Source organism: Triturus cristatus, chromosome 12 (assembly GCF_964204655.1).
Source record: "Triturus cristatus chromosome 12, aTriCri1.1, whole genome shotgun sequence".
NCBI lineage: Eukaryota > Metazoa > Chordata > Amphibia > Caudata > Salamandridae > Triturus > Triturus cristatus.
In genome coordinates this window covers 519,590,295-519,608,889 of record NC_140595.1, presented here as the reverse complement: position 1 = coordinate 519,608,889, position 18,595 = coordinate 519,590,295, and the positions used below count along the sequence as shown (strand labels likewise).

Genomic DNA, 18,595 nt, shown 5'->3' with positions numbered 1-18,595 from the left:
CCCAAAAAGATTCCTTCACATACTGCAGATGCTACAAAATGTGTCAGCACGGTTTCTCTTTGAAATTCCCAAATATCACAGGCCGTGGTTAAATTGCACTGGTTACCCATAAAGAAAAGAGCTGAATTCAAGGCCTTGTGCATGGCCTTTAAGGCACTACACAATATTGGTCCAAACTACTTGCGGAACAGATTTATTTGGTATACCTTGGCATGAACACCGGACTCCGAACTCCACAGTACTCTGAGGGACTCCTACCTACGCTCTCAAGGCACCGGCTCATCCCCTGATCGGGCTGCTGTTGGCCCGGCCACCTAACTCCACGCTGCCTCTGGGAGGCATCTACGTACACCGCAGCTTCTCGGTATCCCCCTGATCGCTGGGACGTGGGCTGCACCCTGCTACCGTTCAACCTGCAACTCTTGCGGTACACCGGCTCTCGCACCTTGAGCTGGCCGGGTCTTGCCGGGCCACTGATCGGCCCATGACTCTGAAGGGTGGCCTAACCGGGCTTGGGGTGCATGAACTGCCAGTTAGCGGCATCGATCCTGGTGCCAACGCAGACGGCCGAGACTCTTGCCGTCCTGCTCTTCGCCTGTCTTCCTGGGGCTGAGGAGCGACATTTTCCTCGCAGCCCATATACTGCAAGTCCGGGTAAGTGCAACTGCCCAACCACCATTTTCTATCAAGGGGCAGCGCGTACCTGTGGCTAATACACTGTGAACGCCAGACAGCTTGGTGTTGGACCTGTTCACTAGAGAGCCTCTTCCTGATTCTTTTAAAACCTCACTGGGCCCGGTACTCACTATCGAGGTGGGAAATCAGGGTGGTGCGCATTGGTGTGTTTCAGCACCCTGCAGACTGGAATGCAGACTTAGCGTCCAGTATGCCAACCATTTGGTGACTTGACCCCTATCCAAAATGTCCGCCATGGGGAATACCCGATCCGTGAATCATGTGAATCATATACAAATTGGCCTCCACTCAAAATGGCCACCATGGTTGAATCCATGATCCTTTGACTTACAAACAAACAGGGAATAAGGTCCACGCTCCTCCTCTATTGGCATATCCTCTTGGTCCCTACCCAAAATAGCCACCATGGATGAATACCCGATCCGTGAATTATGTACAAATTGGCCCCTACTCAAAATGACCGCCATGGTTGAATCCACGATCCTTTGAACTACGTACAAACAGGGAAGAAGGTCCTCTCTCCTCCTCTATTGGCATATACCCTCTAATTAGTGAGTCATCCTTCTCAGCTCCTCCCTATGCTTGCACTGCATGGTTCAGAGACTTACCCCTCCACTATTGCAATGTCAGTGCGCCATTACCTACATATTTGGGTGGTTAAATATGCTCAGGCATTCATCGAATTTCTCCTAGGCCTTCTTTCAACTTAGCGCTCAGCTCTTCCTTTTACTATAGAGGTGGACAGCTTGGATTGTTAGGGACTACTGTTGACTCCTCTCTGAATCACTAGTTCCATACCTACTGCTCACGCTAAATGCTCACCTTTTGTTTGACTATTTTGCCTCCGCTATTTCCTAGAGCCCCCCTCTAAGGTGACTACCTTTCCTCCTCTATATCTAAGTTTTCTCCTCTAACCAGGACTACTTCACCTCCTCCCTCTGACCGCTACCCACATCAGGGCCCAACCCACCGTTCCCTCCCCTGACCTCCTTGCGCAAGCAGTTATGAATTCTGAATGCTTTTACTATGACAAATGCCTATACCTTCACGTTGTAAAAGGTTAAGGAAGTTCAGAAAGCCCCTGGATTCCTCTAGGGCCTTCAGCAAAAAAATTTCGGATGAGTTGGCGTTCTCAGACTGTTAGGGCCTTTGGCTGATGACTCACTGAATCTTTAGTTCCATCCCCACTGTTTCACTTTAGGTGCTCTCCTTTTATCGGACTTCTTTTCCCCTCTATTTCAAAGTGTCCCCCTTCTTCCGGGACTTCCTTTCCTCCCACTTTCTCTAAGTGCTCTTCTCTACACCGATCTTCTTCACCTTCCCCCTTGGATTGCTACATACATCATGGCCCAATACACCTATTCCTCCCCTGACCTCCTAGCCCAAGCAGGTCTGAACTCTTTTAAGATTATCTACCCCTCCAACCTGTCGAAGAATGCGAAAAAGAACTTCAAACACAATCTCCTCAAACATTGGCCTGAAACATTTATATCAGACACTTATATCGCTACCAAGGGCACTGTGGTGACAGACCTCATTTTCTACACTAACAGAAGAGCCTAGTGGAGAAGGTCTCTAACTTCCGAGCTTTACTCCAAACAGTTGACCAAAACACCACACGGTTTCCGTTTAACCACACTACCCTCCCCTGCCCTTAAGGCAGATCTGACGTCTCCTTATACAATAATGGGAACATACTTATTCAAGCCTCAGATATGAACCTCAAGCGCTTTGACTATCTTTTTGAGGAATAAGTACACACTTAATAACTCTAACCCGACCTCTCTCCATCAGAGTAGTCTCCCCACAATATCTGATCCCTCTGTGCCTTACGCCTCTTCTTCCTCCAATTCTGTGTCCCCATCTGTACCTATAAACTGCACTGTTCTCTCCAACAACACGGAGGATGTGTATATAACCCACACCCTTAACCAGAAAAACCCTATCATTCCTCACGTGGGCTATGGTAGGTCCAACTTGAGTGCCTTCCACCAAGCTGTTGTCCCCAGTTCTGCTCCTCCTTTCCCACTCCTTCAGTCAAATCTCACGTCACCTTCGTCACCCTCTGCTCGATCCAACATCAGGGGGGCTGGGCACTACACCAACACTAGCAACCATGATAGCATTACTATTCTACCCCTAAACTCAGGTTCTACCAACTCGAGCACTATTCTACCTCTAGACACAGGTTCTACCAACCACACACACCCTCTTCCTCCTATTGTGCTTCCCCTATGGCCTCTGTTAAATCCACCTTGCTTGCTTCTAATCCCACTCCAGGATCTGCTCAGCTCCCCTTTGCACCTAATCTTAAACTCCATCATGCTAACCCTCGTACCTTGGGGGACGGCGAGACCATTCTCAAGAGGACTCCATCTCCCCTTATAACTGTAGTAAGGGACTTAATCTACCCTCTAATACCCCTCTCACATTTGGGTTAGACCCATTGGCTCATCCTGGATCAGCAGAAGAGGGCAGTAACCGGTCCTGCCTTGAGGAGAAGATTGCTGACCTCAAGCAGGATCTCCTTGCTGTCAAAGAAATCCTGGAGACTCTACTACAGTTCTCCATGAAGATGGAGAAGCTCTGGAATACACACCCCTCTCAGAAGACTGATAAATACAATCCATGGAAAATGCTCTACGCTGTTAACAATCAATCCTCTTTCCACTCCCCTCTTAGCTCCAGCGGGAGTTCTAGGCCTCTACCTAATCATCAGTCTGGACACCGTAGACTCAAGCCTCAGCTATCGGATGAGGACATTCTCGCTCCGTTATTCTTGTACAGTGGCTCGAGGACTCTCTCCTCCTCTTACTCTACTCTCAACATCCCCACCATCCACTTAGACAAAGACAGGGAACAGAGTGTCAACCACAGATCGGTTAACAAGGAAAACCTACTTCAAATATCAAATACCTACCTCTCGTCCTGAAGTAATCACTACCAACCATCACATCAAATCGATGCTTCTCAACTGTAGATCGGCTGTGAAACATGCAGCTGATATTACAGAACTCATCATTTCGCAAGACTTGGACTTACTGAGTCTCAATGAAACCTGCCTCAATGATGCCTCCTTCCCAGTTCTCAACTTCTTAATCCCCCTGATCACGTCATTATCAGACGTGATTGACTTATTAAAACAGGGAGGGAGGGCATTGCATGCATTCGTCGTTCCAACCTCCCCATAAAGCAATCGCAATGTGCTGTGCTGTCCTCCTGTGAGCAACTGTTTACGGAAATTTGGAATAAGGGCAAGAAGACCTGTGTGCTTCACTTGATTTATCACCCACAGGGTGAAAATCTGATCTCCACAGAGCAAATCATGGAGGTCATTAGCTCAAGCAAGGACCAACTCTGCCATATCTTCCACGGAGACGTTAACCTACACTGAAATGACACAAATGACCCTTTAATCTGCTCCTTTAGGGCTTTCCTCTCAGACCCAGGGCCGGACTGGAAACTTAAAGCAGCCCTGGCAAATGTTGCCAGACCAGCCCCCGTCCAGCGCGTAGTGAGCGAGCGTAGCGAGCGAGCCCGACCGCTAATAGGAGGGCTTGGGGGGTTTCTTTTTTTTGGAAAACAACAGACCAAAATGGTGAATTTTACAGCACATTTTTCATTACATATTCAATTGTATCAACTTTCAAAGCACAGTAAATAGTAGATGATGACTTTAAAGAACAGGTTACCAAGTGGGGGAAAAAAAGTTGGGGAACTGTGGGCGGAGAATCAGAGGGTGGGAATAACCCAAGGATTGGATCAGTGGGCAGAGCCAGCGGTGTGGCAAGAATGCGCAAACATCCCAATTTTTAGTATTTGTTTGGCATTTCACTGCCCAGTTTAATCAACCAATGGATACACATGATTATTTAAGGTTATAATGAGTTATTGACATTAAAATACATTCACAAAGTGAATATGCTTCTAATCACAGAATGTCCCAAATATGATAAAAGGTGGAAGCCCAAACCATTTGTCGCTGAGCCATGGAGTTTCTGTCATCAGCACTTCTCCCTTTTTCCACAACAGCAGTTCAAACATGAATGGCAAAATATCCTAGTTTGCAAATGTTTTCTATATAATCATGGCTCTGCTATATAATACAAGATCTGCTGCATGATCTAACAATTTAACCCCTTCGATGCTGCGCAGATTCCGCCGCTGTGCTGGCGGAATCTTGCGCGGGCGTGGTCATGACGGAATGGTTCCGTCATGAGCACAGCTCAACCGTGGGTCATGACGGAACCATTCCGTCATGAGCACCGAAGGGGTTAAACTAATAAATTGTTTAAAGCTCAAACGTATCAAAAGTTAATAAAAAATGTGACTTGTGTTGCTGCAGAGGGGATGGCTTATTGCAAAGGTTGACTAGTCACCTTTCTCACTGGTGCATTTGTATGTTCCACTGGTACTAATGAGACAAAATCTTTCCAGAGACTTAGCATGTGTATAAATGTCAAAAATAATAAAATATCAGAAAACATACAGCATTACGCTGCAGCCTTTTTTAATGCATAATTTAGTCAACACTGAGGCATCATTTTGTCCTCCTTTGCTGCATAATTAATTCCAGTGGCCCCACAGCAGGCAGCACATGTTAAAAGTGCTTGTGCAACAAGATGCTGGGAACCAGAAAACCACGCAATCCTCCAAAAGTCCAACGAAGTCTGCAAGTGTACAAGAAGAAGAAACGTTTCCCTGCTCCGAGTGCAATAAGAGCTTTTTTTACAAGACCAGTCTTCAACGCCACATGAGAATTCACACAGGACCTGTCGAATTGAAATGCACTGAGTGCGGGGAAAGCTTTACTTTCAAGGCGCAACTTTTAAAGCACCAGAGGACCCACGTGCCAGAGCCATCATTTCCGTGCAACGAGTGTGACAAAGTCTTCAAACTTAAGGGTAACCTTCAAACCCACCAGAAAATTCACACTGGAGAGAAGCCTTTCACATGCCCAGAGTGTGGCAAGAGCTTTACTCAAAAGGGACATCTTGTGTATCACCAAAGACTTCACACTGGTGAAAAGCCGTTCGCCTCCATGGAGTGTGGGAAAAGGTTCAGTCAACGGTTGAGTCTTCGAAGCCACCAAAAGGTTCATACCGGGGAGCGGCCCTTTAAGTGTGCAGATTGTGGCAAGGGTTTTACTATGCAGTCAAGTCTTCTGTATCACCAGAAAATTCACACCGGGGAGGGACTTTTTGAATGTAATGAATGTGGGAAGCGCTTTGTTAAGCGGTACGCCCTCTTAATCCATCAGCGAAGCCATACAGGGCAGAGGCCCTTTCCCTGCACTGAGTGTGAAAAGAGCTTCACACTTAAAAGTAATCTTCTAAAGCATCAGAGAATCCACACCGGGGAGAGACCTTTTGCCTGCTTCGACTGTGGAAGGAGGTTCACTGAGAAGAAATCCCTTCTCAGTCACATGAAAACCCATACAGGAGAAAGACCCTTTGCATGCACTGAGTGTGGCAAGAGCTTTGCTGAAAAGAAAACACTTGTAGTACACCAGAGAATCCACACAGGGGAAAAGCGTTTTTCGTGCAGTGAATGTGGTAAGGGCTTTTCGGAAAAACAGCACCTTGTGCTTCATCAGAAAAACCACACCGGAGAAAGACCCTTTCTATGTGCCGAATGCGGCAAAACATTTGTGACTAACTCCCGACTTATGGTACACCAGACAATACACTCAAACCAGATTAAGTTTGCATGTACTAAATGTGATGAACGGTTTTCTGCCAAGAAACTACTTACGAAACATCTGAAAATCCACCAAGAGTATCATAAGGGTTTCAAGAGTGCTGACCCAAAGCAAAAAGATTTAAATGTGTTAATTGCTGACATGTCACCCATTCTAATTGATGCTCCGGAGGCCCAGCACGTGCCCTGAGATGTGCCCAGACAGTTTCCTGTGATGTTTGACTGTTATACCTAGAGATGCATACTGCCCCTCCCCCTGTACTTCATAACTTGACCTGAAGCCCCTTCACACAACCACTCTTGCTTAGCCTCTAGCTTCACCAGTCATGCCTGTTTGAATCCAGGCTCTCCCAACAAACTCTTCTTTACATGAAGATTCTTTGAGAAGTGTTTGCTTAATCACAAAATTGTATTTTACTTGGGCGCTACATAACTGTTAGGCTGGCAGAAGGAATGCTGAGGTGGCCATGTTGTCCACTGCGAGAATCCTACCCAAAACACTAATAAGGAAATACAACTTTGGCCTCTAAAACAAGCAGTCGTGCTGCAGCACGTTATAATAATTTGTATCTTTCAAAACTTTGAGTACCCTCGGTCCTTGAAGTGATCCTTGTACTCTTAATCCAGCCAGAAGTTACTTGGGTTATCTCCAGATCATCGCTCCTTACTCCAGGATCCGAGGCTCAAATGTGGTCCACTGGGAGAGAACCAATTGCTTGTCCTCACCAATGATTTGCCTCCTTCATGAATTATTAAGCATGTTTCTACTCCTTTCAGCCCAAGAACGACCATTACATTAGCCCTTAAGTGTTTGTTCCCTCATCTCTTCTGGGTGGGGCTGTTATTGTGCACTTTTGTTGATCCGGCTGCAATAATAGGGAGCAGAGCGCTGTGGTTACCATCCTTGATGTCTTTAAAGTCCATAAGATCGCGTGGGGAATCAGACGTTGACTATCGTGAAAACGATCTTGCCTTGGAGTGAGTACTCCAGCACAGCTTTTAACTAGTACCAGACCTTTCTATATGCAAACAACATTTATTGGTGGAAATAGAGCCTCCTTCAATCAGCCTTCACCCTTCTGCCCTTTTCCCCCCTCTGTAACTAACTGGTAGTTGCTGCCCACTGCGTTTTTTACCGTTCATGCAGGTAATGTGCATATGGATTTACATGGCTGTAGCTCTGTATCTGCTTTTGCTTGATCTAAAGAGAATGTGTTTTCTAGAAACAATCTATCCATTTGTCGTCTTATTAAGTGGAATGAATATTCTACTAGAGACTGGCAGAAGCAAGGTGTGGAACAGTTGACACAGTGGCCCTGATTGCGAACGAGTCATTGTTTACCAACCCTTGCATAAACCCCTCTTTGATCAGGGGTTGGAATTACAAGTAGGTGGCATTTCTCATCTCGGAAATACTGGGTGTGTTAAATATCTCGGGCTTCGTTAGCTTTTGGCAGGTGCTCACGTGGCAGAATTTAACAGGGAAAACATGTCTAGTATTTACTGTACAATGTGGATTATGATATGGTAACACCAAAACCTGCATGTTAGTCCCAAGAAAATTGCAGTAGGTGGTGTTGTATTACATCCAATAAATGATGTACCCTAGGTATAGTTATTTGTCTGATGCGATTAAAAAGCTCCTGGATTCCACAAACTCTGAGTCTGGACCACTGTGCCGGACTACTGTGCTTTCTACTTAAATCGTTGATCCTGTCTACTCTGAGAATGCAGGAGATTGTAGGGCAATGTATTCTGGCTTGATCTACCTCCAGTGGACTTTCTTATGGTACGAGTGGACACCTGGACTAAAGGATCTCCCAATTGGTGGAGTCTTGTCATCCGTGAGAGGCAAGGGTTCGACTTCTCTGCTCCCAGTTTCCAGTTCATCGTCCTAATCCGACTCCTCAACAAAGGTGGATTGTGCGTCTTGATATTTGCCCTTTGATGCAAGTCTGATGTTAGGAATGTCATTGAGGGGCTATTGAAAAAGCCATTCACATTGCTCTCTTTAGTTTTATGTTTGGGTGTTGGGCTGCAAAACCCTTGAAAGGGATGGCGCAAAAAAAGTCATTTAAATAATTGACGTCTCGGAATGTTCTGCGATTCTGGTTTAACCACCTAAACTTTTGAAATCACAACACTTTAACATGCAAAGCTGATGGCTTAAGGTAAAAAAAAAAAAAAAAAAAAAAAAAAAAGTGCTTGTGAATGAAGCAGAGAGAACGTGAAGTTTGTGAACTTAGTTTGGTGTGCGTGCAAATCCTGCATTGCCAATCCCTGGTGAGTTGCAGCTTCTACTGCTGAAACAAGGCCAATGGAGGTACCTATGGGTGAGGCAGACTGGCCTCAAGGGCAGGGCTGTCTGTAGCACTGGTGGTGCCCTGTGCATTAATGTTTGTTAGTGCCCCCAATGACCACCTCTGCCATGGATTCCCTCACAACCACCCTTTAACAGTACCCCTCAAGCCTCCATACCCACACTCTCTATCAGATGCATTTAATTTGATTTACAGCACCACTCATACCATTGTAGGTTGTCAGAGCACTTTACATCACATACATTACACAGAGACAATCAACATGTGTGTAAATCACTGTATAGAAAATGTTACATAAGACTAAGGACTACAAGGTGTAGGAGTCACATGACAACCATACTAGTGGGCCGCATAGTTTAATAGTGATTGGAGAATTTAAAACGAAATGCCATGGTTGGGGGTTCTCTTTAATAATCAGAATAGACTTCTGTCCAAAAGAACACTTTTTGCAACATTAGGATAATCAAAGACTGGGGAAAAAACATAACACTCTAATTTATACCTTGCAGTTTGTATGCAGCTCTTAGATGACAGTTATTAGCTTACTGTTCTATGTTAGGATTTTAACGTATAAACTGCAAGTAACAAAAGGATCTCTCTGACAAAAGCAGTAGCCCACTAACCTATTTACATTATGTGAACTTTCTGACCTGCATGGTACATGTTCTTTGCAGCAGGCACACTAACCCTCTGAGCTACCTTTCCATGAATCAAAACTTCCACTAGACAAAATTCCAATCTCTCTCTAGGAAGAACATTAATCACCAAAGTTATCATGACATTTTTATTGTTGCTGAAAATTGCTGGAGGCCAGGAAGGAGGCAGCAAGCGCTTTTAAAACCATAAAATACTTGCAAACATAATGCATCCACCCAAAGTCAGCACCCGGTGCAGTCACACTGGTTTCACCGCCTTAGAGCTGGCCCTTCTCAAGGGTCCTGTGACCTCAGTGACAGAGTCACTGTTGTTCTAGGGTGTGCTGCTTTATAGGCCTGCCCGCAAGACTGGAGGTGAACTTCAGTATGGATTGTGGTGGACATGCCTTCAAGGTTAACCCACACTTGCCACGCTAGGGTCCACCTGCTGGTGCTAAGACTCCAGGGCTTCTAAGGTCTTCCGAAGCCTTCTAAGGTCTAGCATGGGATTGTGTTCTCTCAGGAGAGTGGTCTGGTGGACTGGTCATGACGGCTGAACCTGGTTCCCCAGCCCCAATTCAGCAGCTCTGACCATAGTGCCACATCCTCTCCCCCACTGAACACTATACTGCCTCACTGAGAAAAACTCACACTGCCTTCAACTACAACCCAATTGTTCAGAAATCAGTGAGTGCTTTTGCCTGAAAAGTTAAGGACATGACTACAGGGCCCTAAATGGACCCATTTCAATGTCCATTGCTTATATCCTTACAAAACGTAAGCAGTATGGGAAAAAGACCACATCCCTGGACGCAGAGCTGCAGTACACATTTTGCTTTCCAATCCACACATTGCAGTACCTCCAGGATTGGTGCACTAGTTGCAAGCACAGGAAAAACAAAGACAAGAACACAAAAATAGCGCTTCGCTGGCAAACTCTGTAAAAGTGGCGCTAATGTGTTTGGGTGTGAATAAAGTCAATCTGGCCAGTTTGCTACCACTCTGTCTTACTTTATTTAGTTATTTTTCATATTTTTAACGTTTTATTCCCGATGCTGCACTTTGGAATTAAAATGTCAGAAAAATACGACATTTCCAGCAAAAGTGTCTTTCTTTTTTGGATCCATTTCACAGGGAAGCAAATCAAAGAAAGGAGCGGAAAGAGAGTGAGAAGCAGCCCTGCCCCTGCCCTGCCCGATCACGGCCCTAACCAGGCCTTTTGCTTTTAATTTCGAATTCGAATCCGGCCCACGTGCCCAAGCCCAGACAGTGCCCTGCCCCATGATGAATCCTGATTACAACACTCACAGCATGCATTGCAACTTAAACGACTGGACCGGACGGTCCTGACTAGACTCACCTGCAGACAGGGGCCCAGGGGGCTAGAAATAATTAAATGTCATGCCTCGCTCTTTTTCTCTGTCGACTTGTCTCTGAGATCACAAGATGGATTCCTGCCTCCTTGACCTCGCACACGCACTTTAGTCGAGCCCGGCCCCAATGCGCATGATCTCAAAATCCAGACCCCACCCTAAGGGGTGAACTACACCTCGGATTTCCGGCCGCGTGCAGACGCGGGGGCCGGACACAGGAGACATCTGCGCGCCATGGATCTGCCTGAGCAGCAGCAGGTGCATTTATTTAATAAATTATTCATGGAATACTGCCAGCATTAAGCACATAGCATTAATTATGCAGCAGATTTAGCTGCTACTAAACTCACTCGGGTCGGTCACGGACCGTCACCAGGGCCAGGGTCTAATTCCAAACCGGGCCCCTGGCACAAAACCGGCCCCCCGGCACAAAACCAGCCCCCACCCCATCCAGCCTACCGGGGGATAGCCCGGTGTCCGGACTTACCAGTCCGGCCCTGCTCAGACCTTAACTTCTCGCAGGTCTGTAAGGGTCCTACCCACAACAAAGGCATCACTCTTGACCTTATCTTTGTCAAAGACAATAACATACAACTGGGCGACATCCTACCCTGTGACTGGTCGGATCATCATCAAATTTCCTTCCACATCTGAGAAACGGTTGCGTGTAGACAAACTCTTAAAGCCAAACAACTGACACTCAATATGAGAGACCTCAACATCAATACTCTAACATCAATCACCAATAATAGACTTCAGCCCCCTCCCAACATGACCAACCTTGAAGATCCCTCTGATCACTACATTAACACTATGGGTAACATTCTGGATACTACTGCACCGAAGCAACGCAAAAGGATTCCAGTCAAACAATCCAAACCTTGGTTTAATGGTGCCCTCAATGATGAGGGACGCAATCTTAGACTCTCGGAGAGGCTTTGGAGAAACACGCCCTCCACCACAAGTCTCACTCAGCTAAGTAAGGTGAGATGTATCTATAACAAACACATCCGCATTGCTAAAACAGACCACTTCAGGGCTCAGCTGGATGGAGCTAAAAATAGACCCAAGAAGCTCTTTGAAATCATCAAGCAATAAGCTAACCACTCTCCCAATCTGATCTCGACTCACATCTCCTTGCTCCCTAATGGTGAGGATTTCACATTTCACTTCTCTGAAAAAACAAGGAAAATTGAGCTGGAGCTACTACCCGCCATCCCTATTTTGAGGCCTCTGAACCTCACCACATCATCAGCTGAGTTGGCGGAACCCTCGGCAATATCCTTGTCCATTGGTTGTTCTCTCAAAAATAACGCATTTTAGAATTCCTTTCTCCTTCCAGATGTCTTGGAGCTTCTACACAACTTGGTGTCCCTTAAACCCGCCAACCATTTCAGCGATCCTCTACCTGCTAAGTGTTTTAAAGATCTCAATTCAACCATTCTCCCTCTGGGGTCCAGGATCATTCATGAATCTCTCATACAGGGAAGTGAGGGAATCAAGTATATATCTATGGTTAGCACAGTGTATCTAATATCAGCCACTTCAGTTATACGCATAAGATGAGGCCTATTCCTTCTTATTTGCTCATTACGATAGAAAGGGCCAAAAGCAAGACTGTGGCCATCTTGGATCATGACTTGCCTTGTTAACTGATCACGTGGGTCCCTCTGCCCACCATCTGCTCAATTTAGCATGCACCAGTTGAGAAGACAGGCTGAATTGTATTTACTGAGACCCAAGGTCACATCTGCTAAAGGGAGTATCAAGCGAATTCCTCTAGGCCTGGGACAAAAAGGGAGTCACCCTGCCGACCTTCTCTGTAAAGATAGTAACCCTTTTTGTGTGCAGCCGAAACTAGATATGGTATGAGCTCATTAGGAGCGCCTGGGCTAACTGGTGTTTTTCCACTTGTAAGGCTTTGTATGCTGAACTGTTATGTATATAAGTGTGATTCTGTCAAGGAGTCTTCAGTCTTCTCCGCGCACCTCGAGGGGTGAGGATGTGAGAGGCTCCTCTGGCCAGAGTTCCTTTGTATAATAAATGATTGACCCTTCTTCACTGCCAACTGACTGATTATTGATAATTGGTAATTGGGAATGGACTATTGGTAAGTGTGGTCCTATGGTAGAATAATTAGATTACTACAGTTGGGGGCTCGTCCGGGATTCCGCGTTTAGGGTCACCCCCCTCCTGTAAACAGGAGAAGAGGGATAGGGGGGAGTTCTGGTCAAAGGGGTGGATATGAAAATAAGGATCCTAATTGTAGAGCCAGTTTTTGGTGAGATTCCACTCTTACGCCCAGAAGTCTCCCCAGCTGCAAGATGACCCATCGCCGGAATCCTATAAGGTGTAACCCAGGAGCTGACCGTGTTGGTCTTCAGAGCACTTTGTCAGGAGCTGGCAGTGGAGAATATGCAATCAGACCTGAGTGCACCCGGTGAGTAATTTGTTTGTTTGAAACATGCGCTGTTGAGCGGTGCATTTGTTTGAAGCACGCGCTGTTAAGCGGTGCATTTGGAACAGTTAACTGTATTTGATTTGAGGGGTCATGAGGACCCTAGGAGAATTACGGAGGTCTTGCAGGAGGGTCCATTAGGGACTGACTGAAGGGACTCCGCGGATCTTTGTGATTTGGAGACACTGATCAGATGCCTAGTTGTTACCTGTGTGTAACACATGGCCGGATTGCACTCGGAAAAGCCTGTGGCTGTAACTGGGTAGCCATGAGACATATCTGAGGTGCGGCTTGGACCACATCAGAACAGTCTCAGTGGTGAACCAGGGAGGCAATGGGATGGTCCGTAGTCCAGTTCGTGGTTACCCCTGTCTGACAGCCTCTTGCCAGTCTGTTGGAAGACTGCTTGTTGTGATTCTTTTGGTCCTTTTTGAATAATTCTCCACGAACGGGAGTCGACGGGCTCGGTTCGTTTGTTTGGATGCATCAAGTTTGGATAGGTTGAACTGCAGAAAACATTGTGTAGGAAAATGTACATGTCATTTTGGTATTTGAAATTGACACCTATTTTGCATTTTGTTTTGGTTAAAGCGCCGGCTATTTTCATGCTTTCAATCACGTGTTGAAAAATGTGTGCGAGTGGCGAATATATGCCTGCAGTATAAAATATGGGAGTGTGTGTAACATGGCCATGTAGATGTGAGATTGTATGTTGGTAAGATTGCTCAGTTGAATGTAAGTAAGCTATTAGTGAATAAGAATGTTGTGGTATGGTCAATTGTGTTTTGGATGTTGCTAGCGCTGCAAAAAGCGTGTGATTGAATGACTGTGAATATGTGAAAGAATTCTGAGAAGTGAGATTGTTGAGGAGTAAGTTTAATTTGGTCTCATCACCGTCAATTCGTCGCAAAAGGAAATTGAGAGGGGTGTAGCTCGAGAAAGAGCAACCCCTGTGATTTGAGGACACCCCTAATGTACGAAAGTATTCATGAAAAGTAATTAGGGATCGGTTAAAAGTTTAGCTTGAGAAAAATTGTGGGTATTTCGAATTTGCAAATGGTTCCTATACAGCTTTGTGTTCTTGGTGGCTCAGTGAGCCAATGTGCTGGGTCCAGACGGTTGTAGGTTCTGATTCAAGCTGAACCTGCAGAGACTCCCACCTATTAGAGGTTGATAAAATAAGTACCATTGTGTGAAGTAATAACCAATATCTGCTCTGTGCTAGTATGTTATGTGCTGTACATTATTCACAGTGAGCGTTTTACTAATCTGAGATTGGAAAAATAAGATTATGATCCCCTGAAAAGAAATTGTATATCAAAAACAATTTTTCAATAGGGCGAATTATTGCAGTTTATATGGAATTGGGAAGACTTTTTGTCTTTGACAGCTTCAGAGTGAGGAGAAGGTGGGGGCTAAAGAGCGCAGGATGGATGCAGAAATCGAAGGCAGATTCTGACCTTGAAGCCTGTAAGGTGGGGGCTAGAAACAGGAGCGAGTAAACCGGGAGGTGAAATCTGACATGAAACGAAACTCGAGAAGCCTTCCTTTGTTCTATTCTGTGCAAGACCAGTGCCTCGAGGAAATGTCTTGTGTGTGCGGTATTTTTCTTCTGCCCACAGATCATTCATGGATTATTCTGGGTGGTTTTAAGACTGACAAGACACGTGAGTTGGATTGGCAAAGTGATCAAAAGCTTATAACTATGAGAGGAAGCATGAGATATGCACCTTCAAATGGGAATCAGGGTACATTGTGTTGAAATAAATGTATTTTTGTCATAACACCTTTCCAAGAAGAAATGTTTGTGTGTTTTTCATTTTTTGGTTATTCTTGCTGGTCCTGTGTGTCAGAAACGACACAGTCAGTTCAGCTGACAGCTGGTCATCATTAAGATGACCTGCTGTCAGATGGGGGTGAGTAAGGCAGGAAAATCAGTTATTGATTTTAAACCTGACAAATTAAGCAGGCCAGAATGTTCGACTCTGAGCTGTAGGTACAGTAATTGCACATCACTGCTCATTTATATATGCTATTGTAATTTGTCTATGCTTTCTGTGCTTGGTATACTGATGGCTTGGCATATGTATTTTTTATATATGTTTTGTTTTTGTGTCGTATTGACAATTCTATTTTAATAAGTAATACAAGTTCTCCTGTGCGGTACAGAGATGGTCGTGACGACGTCAATCCCTGCACAGCATTTGGCTGGAACTTGTTCAAAATTACTAAATTCCACAGACATGATATTATCATTCTCATGCTGTCAAAATAGTAGACAACACGTTATCAGTGTATGTCTAATTGGTATTGGAGATGAATAAAACAAAAAAAGGTTATGCAAGACTAAAATATGTGTACTGCCCTTCTCTTATAGACAGGCAGCCGTCGGTCATATGTTTCCAGATTGGATATTATGGAACCATTATGATTTGTAGCCCCTGCAAAAAGGTGACCTGAATCCTGTTCTGTTTCCTTGGAAGTGTATAAGGATGCCTTTGATTCCTTAAAGGAACTCAGGTTTCTTTTTCATATTCTTTATATGGGGATAAAAGGCCTTATAAAACGACATTGCGTGTTCTATAATAAAACAGATAATTATAAATAATTTTCTTTAGATACATTGTATTCGATATTAATGGGTAAACACATCATCTGAATACATTGGATTTTGCTGTATTACACCCACATCTTAACACTTGAAATGTCTGTTTTAAATAAGACTGCCACCATTATCTTGTTGCAACCCTGAGAAGCGTTTTTACTGCTGATGAGCAAAACAGCTGTTGCTTTTTTTTAGGCCACAAATGGACCAGGAATGTTTACTTAGCTAAGACTCCCTCAGAGTATCACATAATAGGGACATTTGCATATGAGATGTCATTTGGCCAGCCTATAAGCTAAGGCAATGAGATTTGTACATTTTGCTAGAAGGATTTCTCGCCATTTCAAAAGTGCTATGTATCTCCTATAATTGTGCTTATGCCCAGTTGCTACACACAGGGATTGATAGTGTTGACAGCATTGAAATCTGTTTCAGATTTCCTCCTGTCAAACCGGGGGGAGGGAGGAGGAGGTTAGCTTCCTGATAGCCCCCTTAGAAATTAAGCCGAGGTAATATGTATGTTGCTCTTCCCTTTTCTCATGTTTTATTGTGATCTTTAAGGGGAATTAGTTGTGGGTAGTTTTTGTTCTACTAATTTTAGGCGACATGGCTAGTTCTTCATTAACTAGTCTGTGTGAATACACTCACAGTCTTTACTAGGAGCTGATGTTGAGTAATTTGGATTAGGGAAAAGCAGTTTTGTCTTCTTGCAGCCCTTGGTACGTTGTTCAGGTACGCATTCCCAGGCTATGTACCATGGACCCCCATATCATGTATGATTATTTTTGTATGACCAGATGGGTTTATGTCCACTTGGACTATAGTAGACAAGTTCTTCACCCCAATAGAGAATACCTTACGCTTATTTCTGGAATATGGCATAATTACAATGCCTATTTCAGTTGATTCTTACCTGTACGTTCCTGCTGTTTTGAATGTTGGTGGGATCAGAGGGGTTTCAATAGTGGAAATACCAGGACTCTCTAGTCCTTGTCTTTTGTTCCCACATTTCTGATCATCAGCCTGCATTACATCATGCACCTAATACACTATTATTATATGTTCCAGATAAGAACTATAGGAGCACACAGATGTAGTATTTCAGGAGATGTTTACCCCATTATACGATGCTATTATGTGTGAAGACATACATACAGATAGAATTCCCCCGTAGCTATCTATCCCTAGATGACAGAAGATAATAGAAAGTGCCCAATTGATAAACAGTAAATTTTAGAGTAGTCCCATGGCGTATGGGCACTCCCTCAAAGATTGCAGGCCGCCTGCTTTCAGTCACCTTGTTAAATACCAGGTATTGTTTTTCTGTACTTGGAAGAAAATTAACGACTATGTTACATTCCCTACATCACTAGGTTCTGCGGGATCTTCCAGAGTAAAAGGGAGAATGATACCCTGCAGAACGGTGATAAAGAGGAGTCCTAATTTCCCATCAGTGTCAGCTACAGATGAGGGCTACATGTCCTGGCCCTACAGTCTCAACACCCAGAAAGTAGTAAAATTGGACCGTGATTGCCAATGCTTCATCAACTGCAGCATCGTGCTTGCTTCATTGGATGGCGTCGGACATCAGAGAAGGAGGAGGCCAGTGAATTTCAGTGCAAAAGTACGAAGCAGAGGGATCCCTGTTGTCGATGGCAGGGCCGTCGTTCAGTTTCTTCAGTTTTCTACCTGTCATGTGCTAGTAACCTCTGACAGCACGCGGTCCCCTGATCCCCTTGGCCTGAGTTTTGGCCAACCCCCTTTTCCTTTGTATCAACGGAAAGGCAGTACACCGGAGAATCTACGATTGGCAAAAGGCACTATATTGTGGTACCCATGAAACAGCAGCCCGAATGTCCTCTGACACTGAATGACGAGTGTTGGAGCCTGAGGGTGTAGCTGAACTTGAAACTTTCTGCACGATATGATCTGTCAGGGTTTGCTCTCCGGAGTACTTATACTGGGGACAGGTAGACGGGTAGAAAACTCAGAGGCAGGTATGGATTGGAATAAAGCTGTATTTATTTCTATTCCCACGAATCTTAGGTTTGTGAGCAGTCCCTAAGGCACAGTCAGGTGTACACAAACGAAACACGAAGGTTCCCAACGAGTATTCTCTCTCGGTGTATCCTTGGGCTATTCGGAAAATGCTGTCTGTATACTCGGCGGCTCCTCTTGGCTCGTTACCAGGGTGTGGCCGTTGTCAAGATATGCAAGGCAAGTATTTGTAATGGCTTGTTGTGATAGGTGCTGTAGGGAAAGGGCGTGAGGGACACCGGTGCTCTATTGATGGAAGGTGCAGTGTGATCCCAGGCGTTAAAAGAGGAGGACAGGGGGGAAGAGACGTCTAAACCTTCTCCCGCCTCCCAAACCACCCTGCCATACGCCCGCGTACCTGGGTGAGCCACACGCCTCCAGGCATGTGGCTGGGCGAAGCGCCTTCCGGTTGGCCTCCTGGCTTTCGCTCTCCGCCTTCGTCCGCTCTGCCGTCCCGGGGTCTCCTCGAGTCCTTGTCTGGTGCGGCGTCCGGTAAGCTCTTTCTTCCACGTCTGCTTCTCGTCCTAGCGCGCTGTGTTTGATGCTGTCTTCCTGCTCTCTTTTCATTGGTAGAGGGAAGGTCACGAGGTAGTTGGGGGCGGGCCTCCCTGCACTCCCGGGAGTCTTAAAGGGGTCCGTCTCTGTCAGCGGTTCATCAGGTTCGATGGCATCATGATCCCACTCATGTGGCTGTGGGGAAAAGACAGGGGACCGGCAATGTGAATACTGTTCTGACGTCACAGGGGTCTCTGCGGTCCCGTGCCTCCTCG

At 45.3% G+C, this 18,595-nt stretch overlaps 1 protein-coding gene across 1 annotated transcript; it reads left to right on the top strand.

The window, feature by feature from the left end:
* The first annotated feature begins 5,293 nt into the window (after nt 1-5,293).
* On the top strand, nt 5,294-7,213 carry LOC146776174 (uncharacterized). The gene has a single exon (XM_085637104.1). It carries the CDS (start codon nt 5,294-5,296, stop codon nt 6,584-6,586), a length of 1,293 nt encoding a protein of 430 aa, XP_085493230.1. The 3' UTR covers nt 6,587-7,213.
* The last annotated feature ends 11,382 nt before the right edge of the window (nt 7,214-18,595 follow it).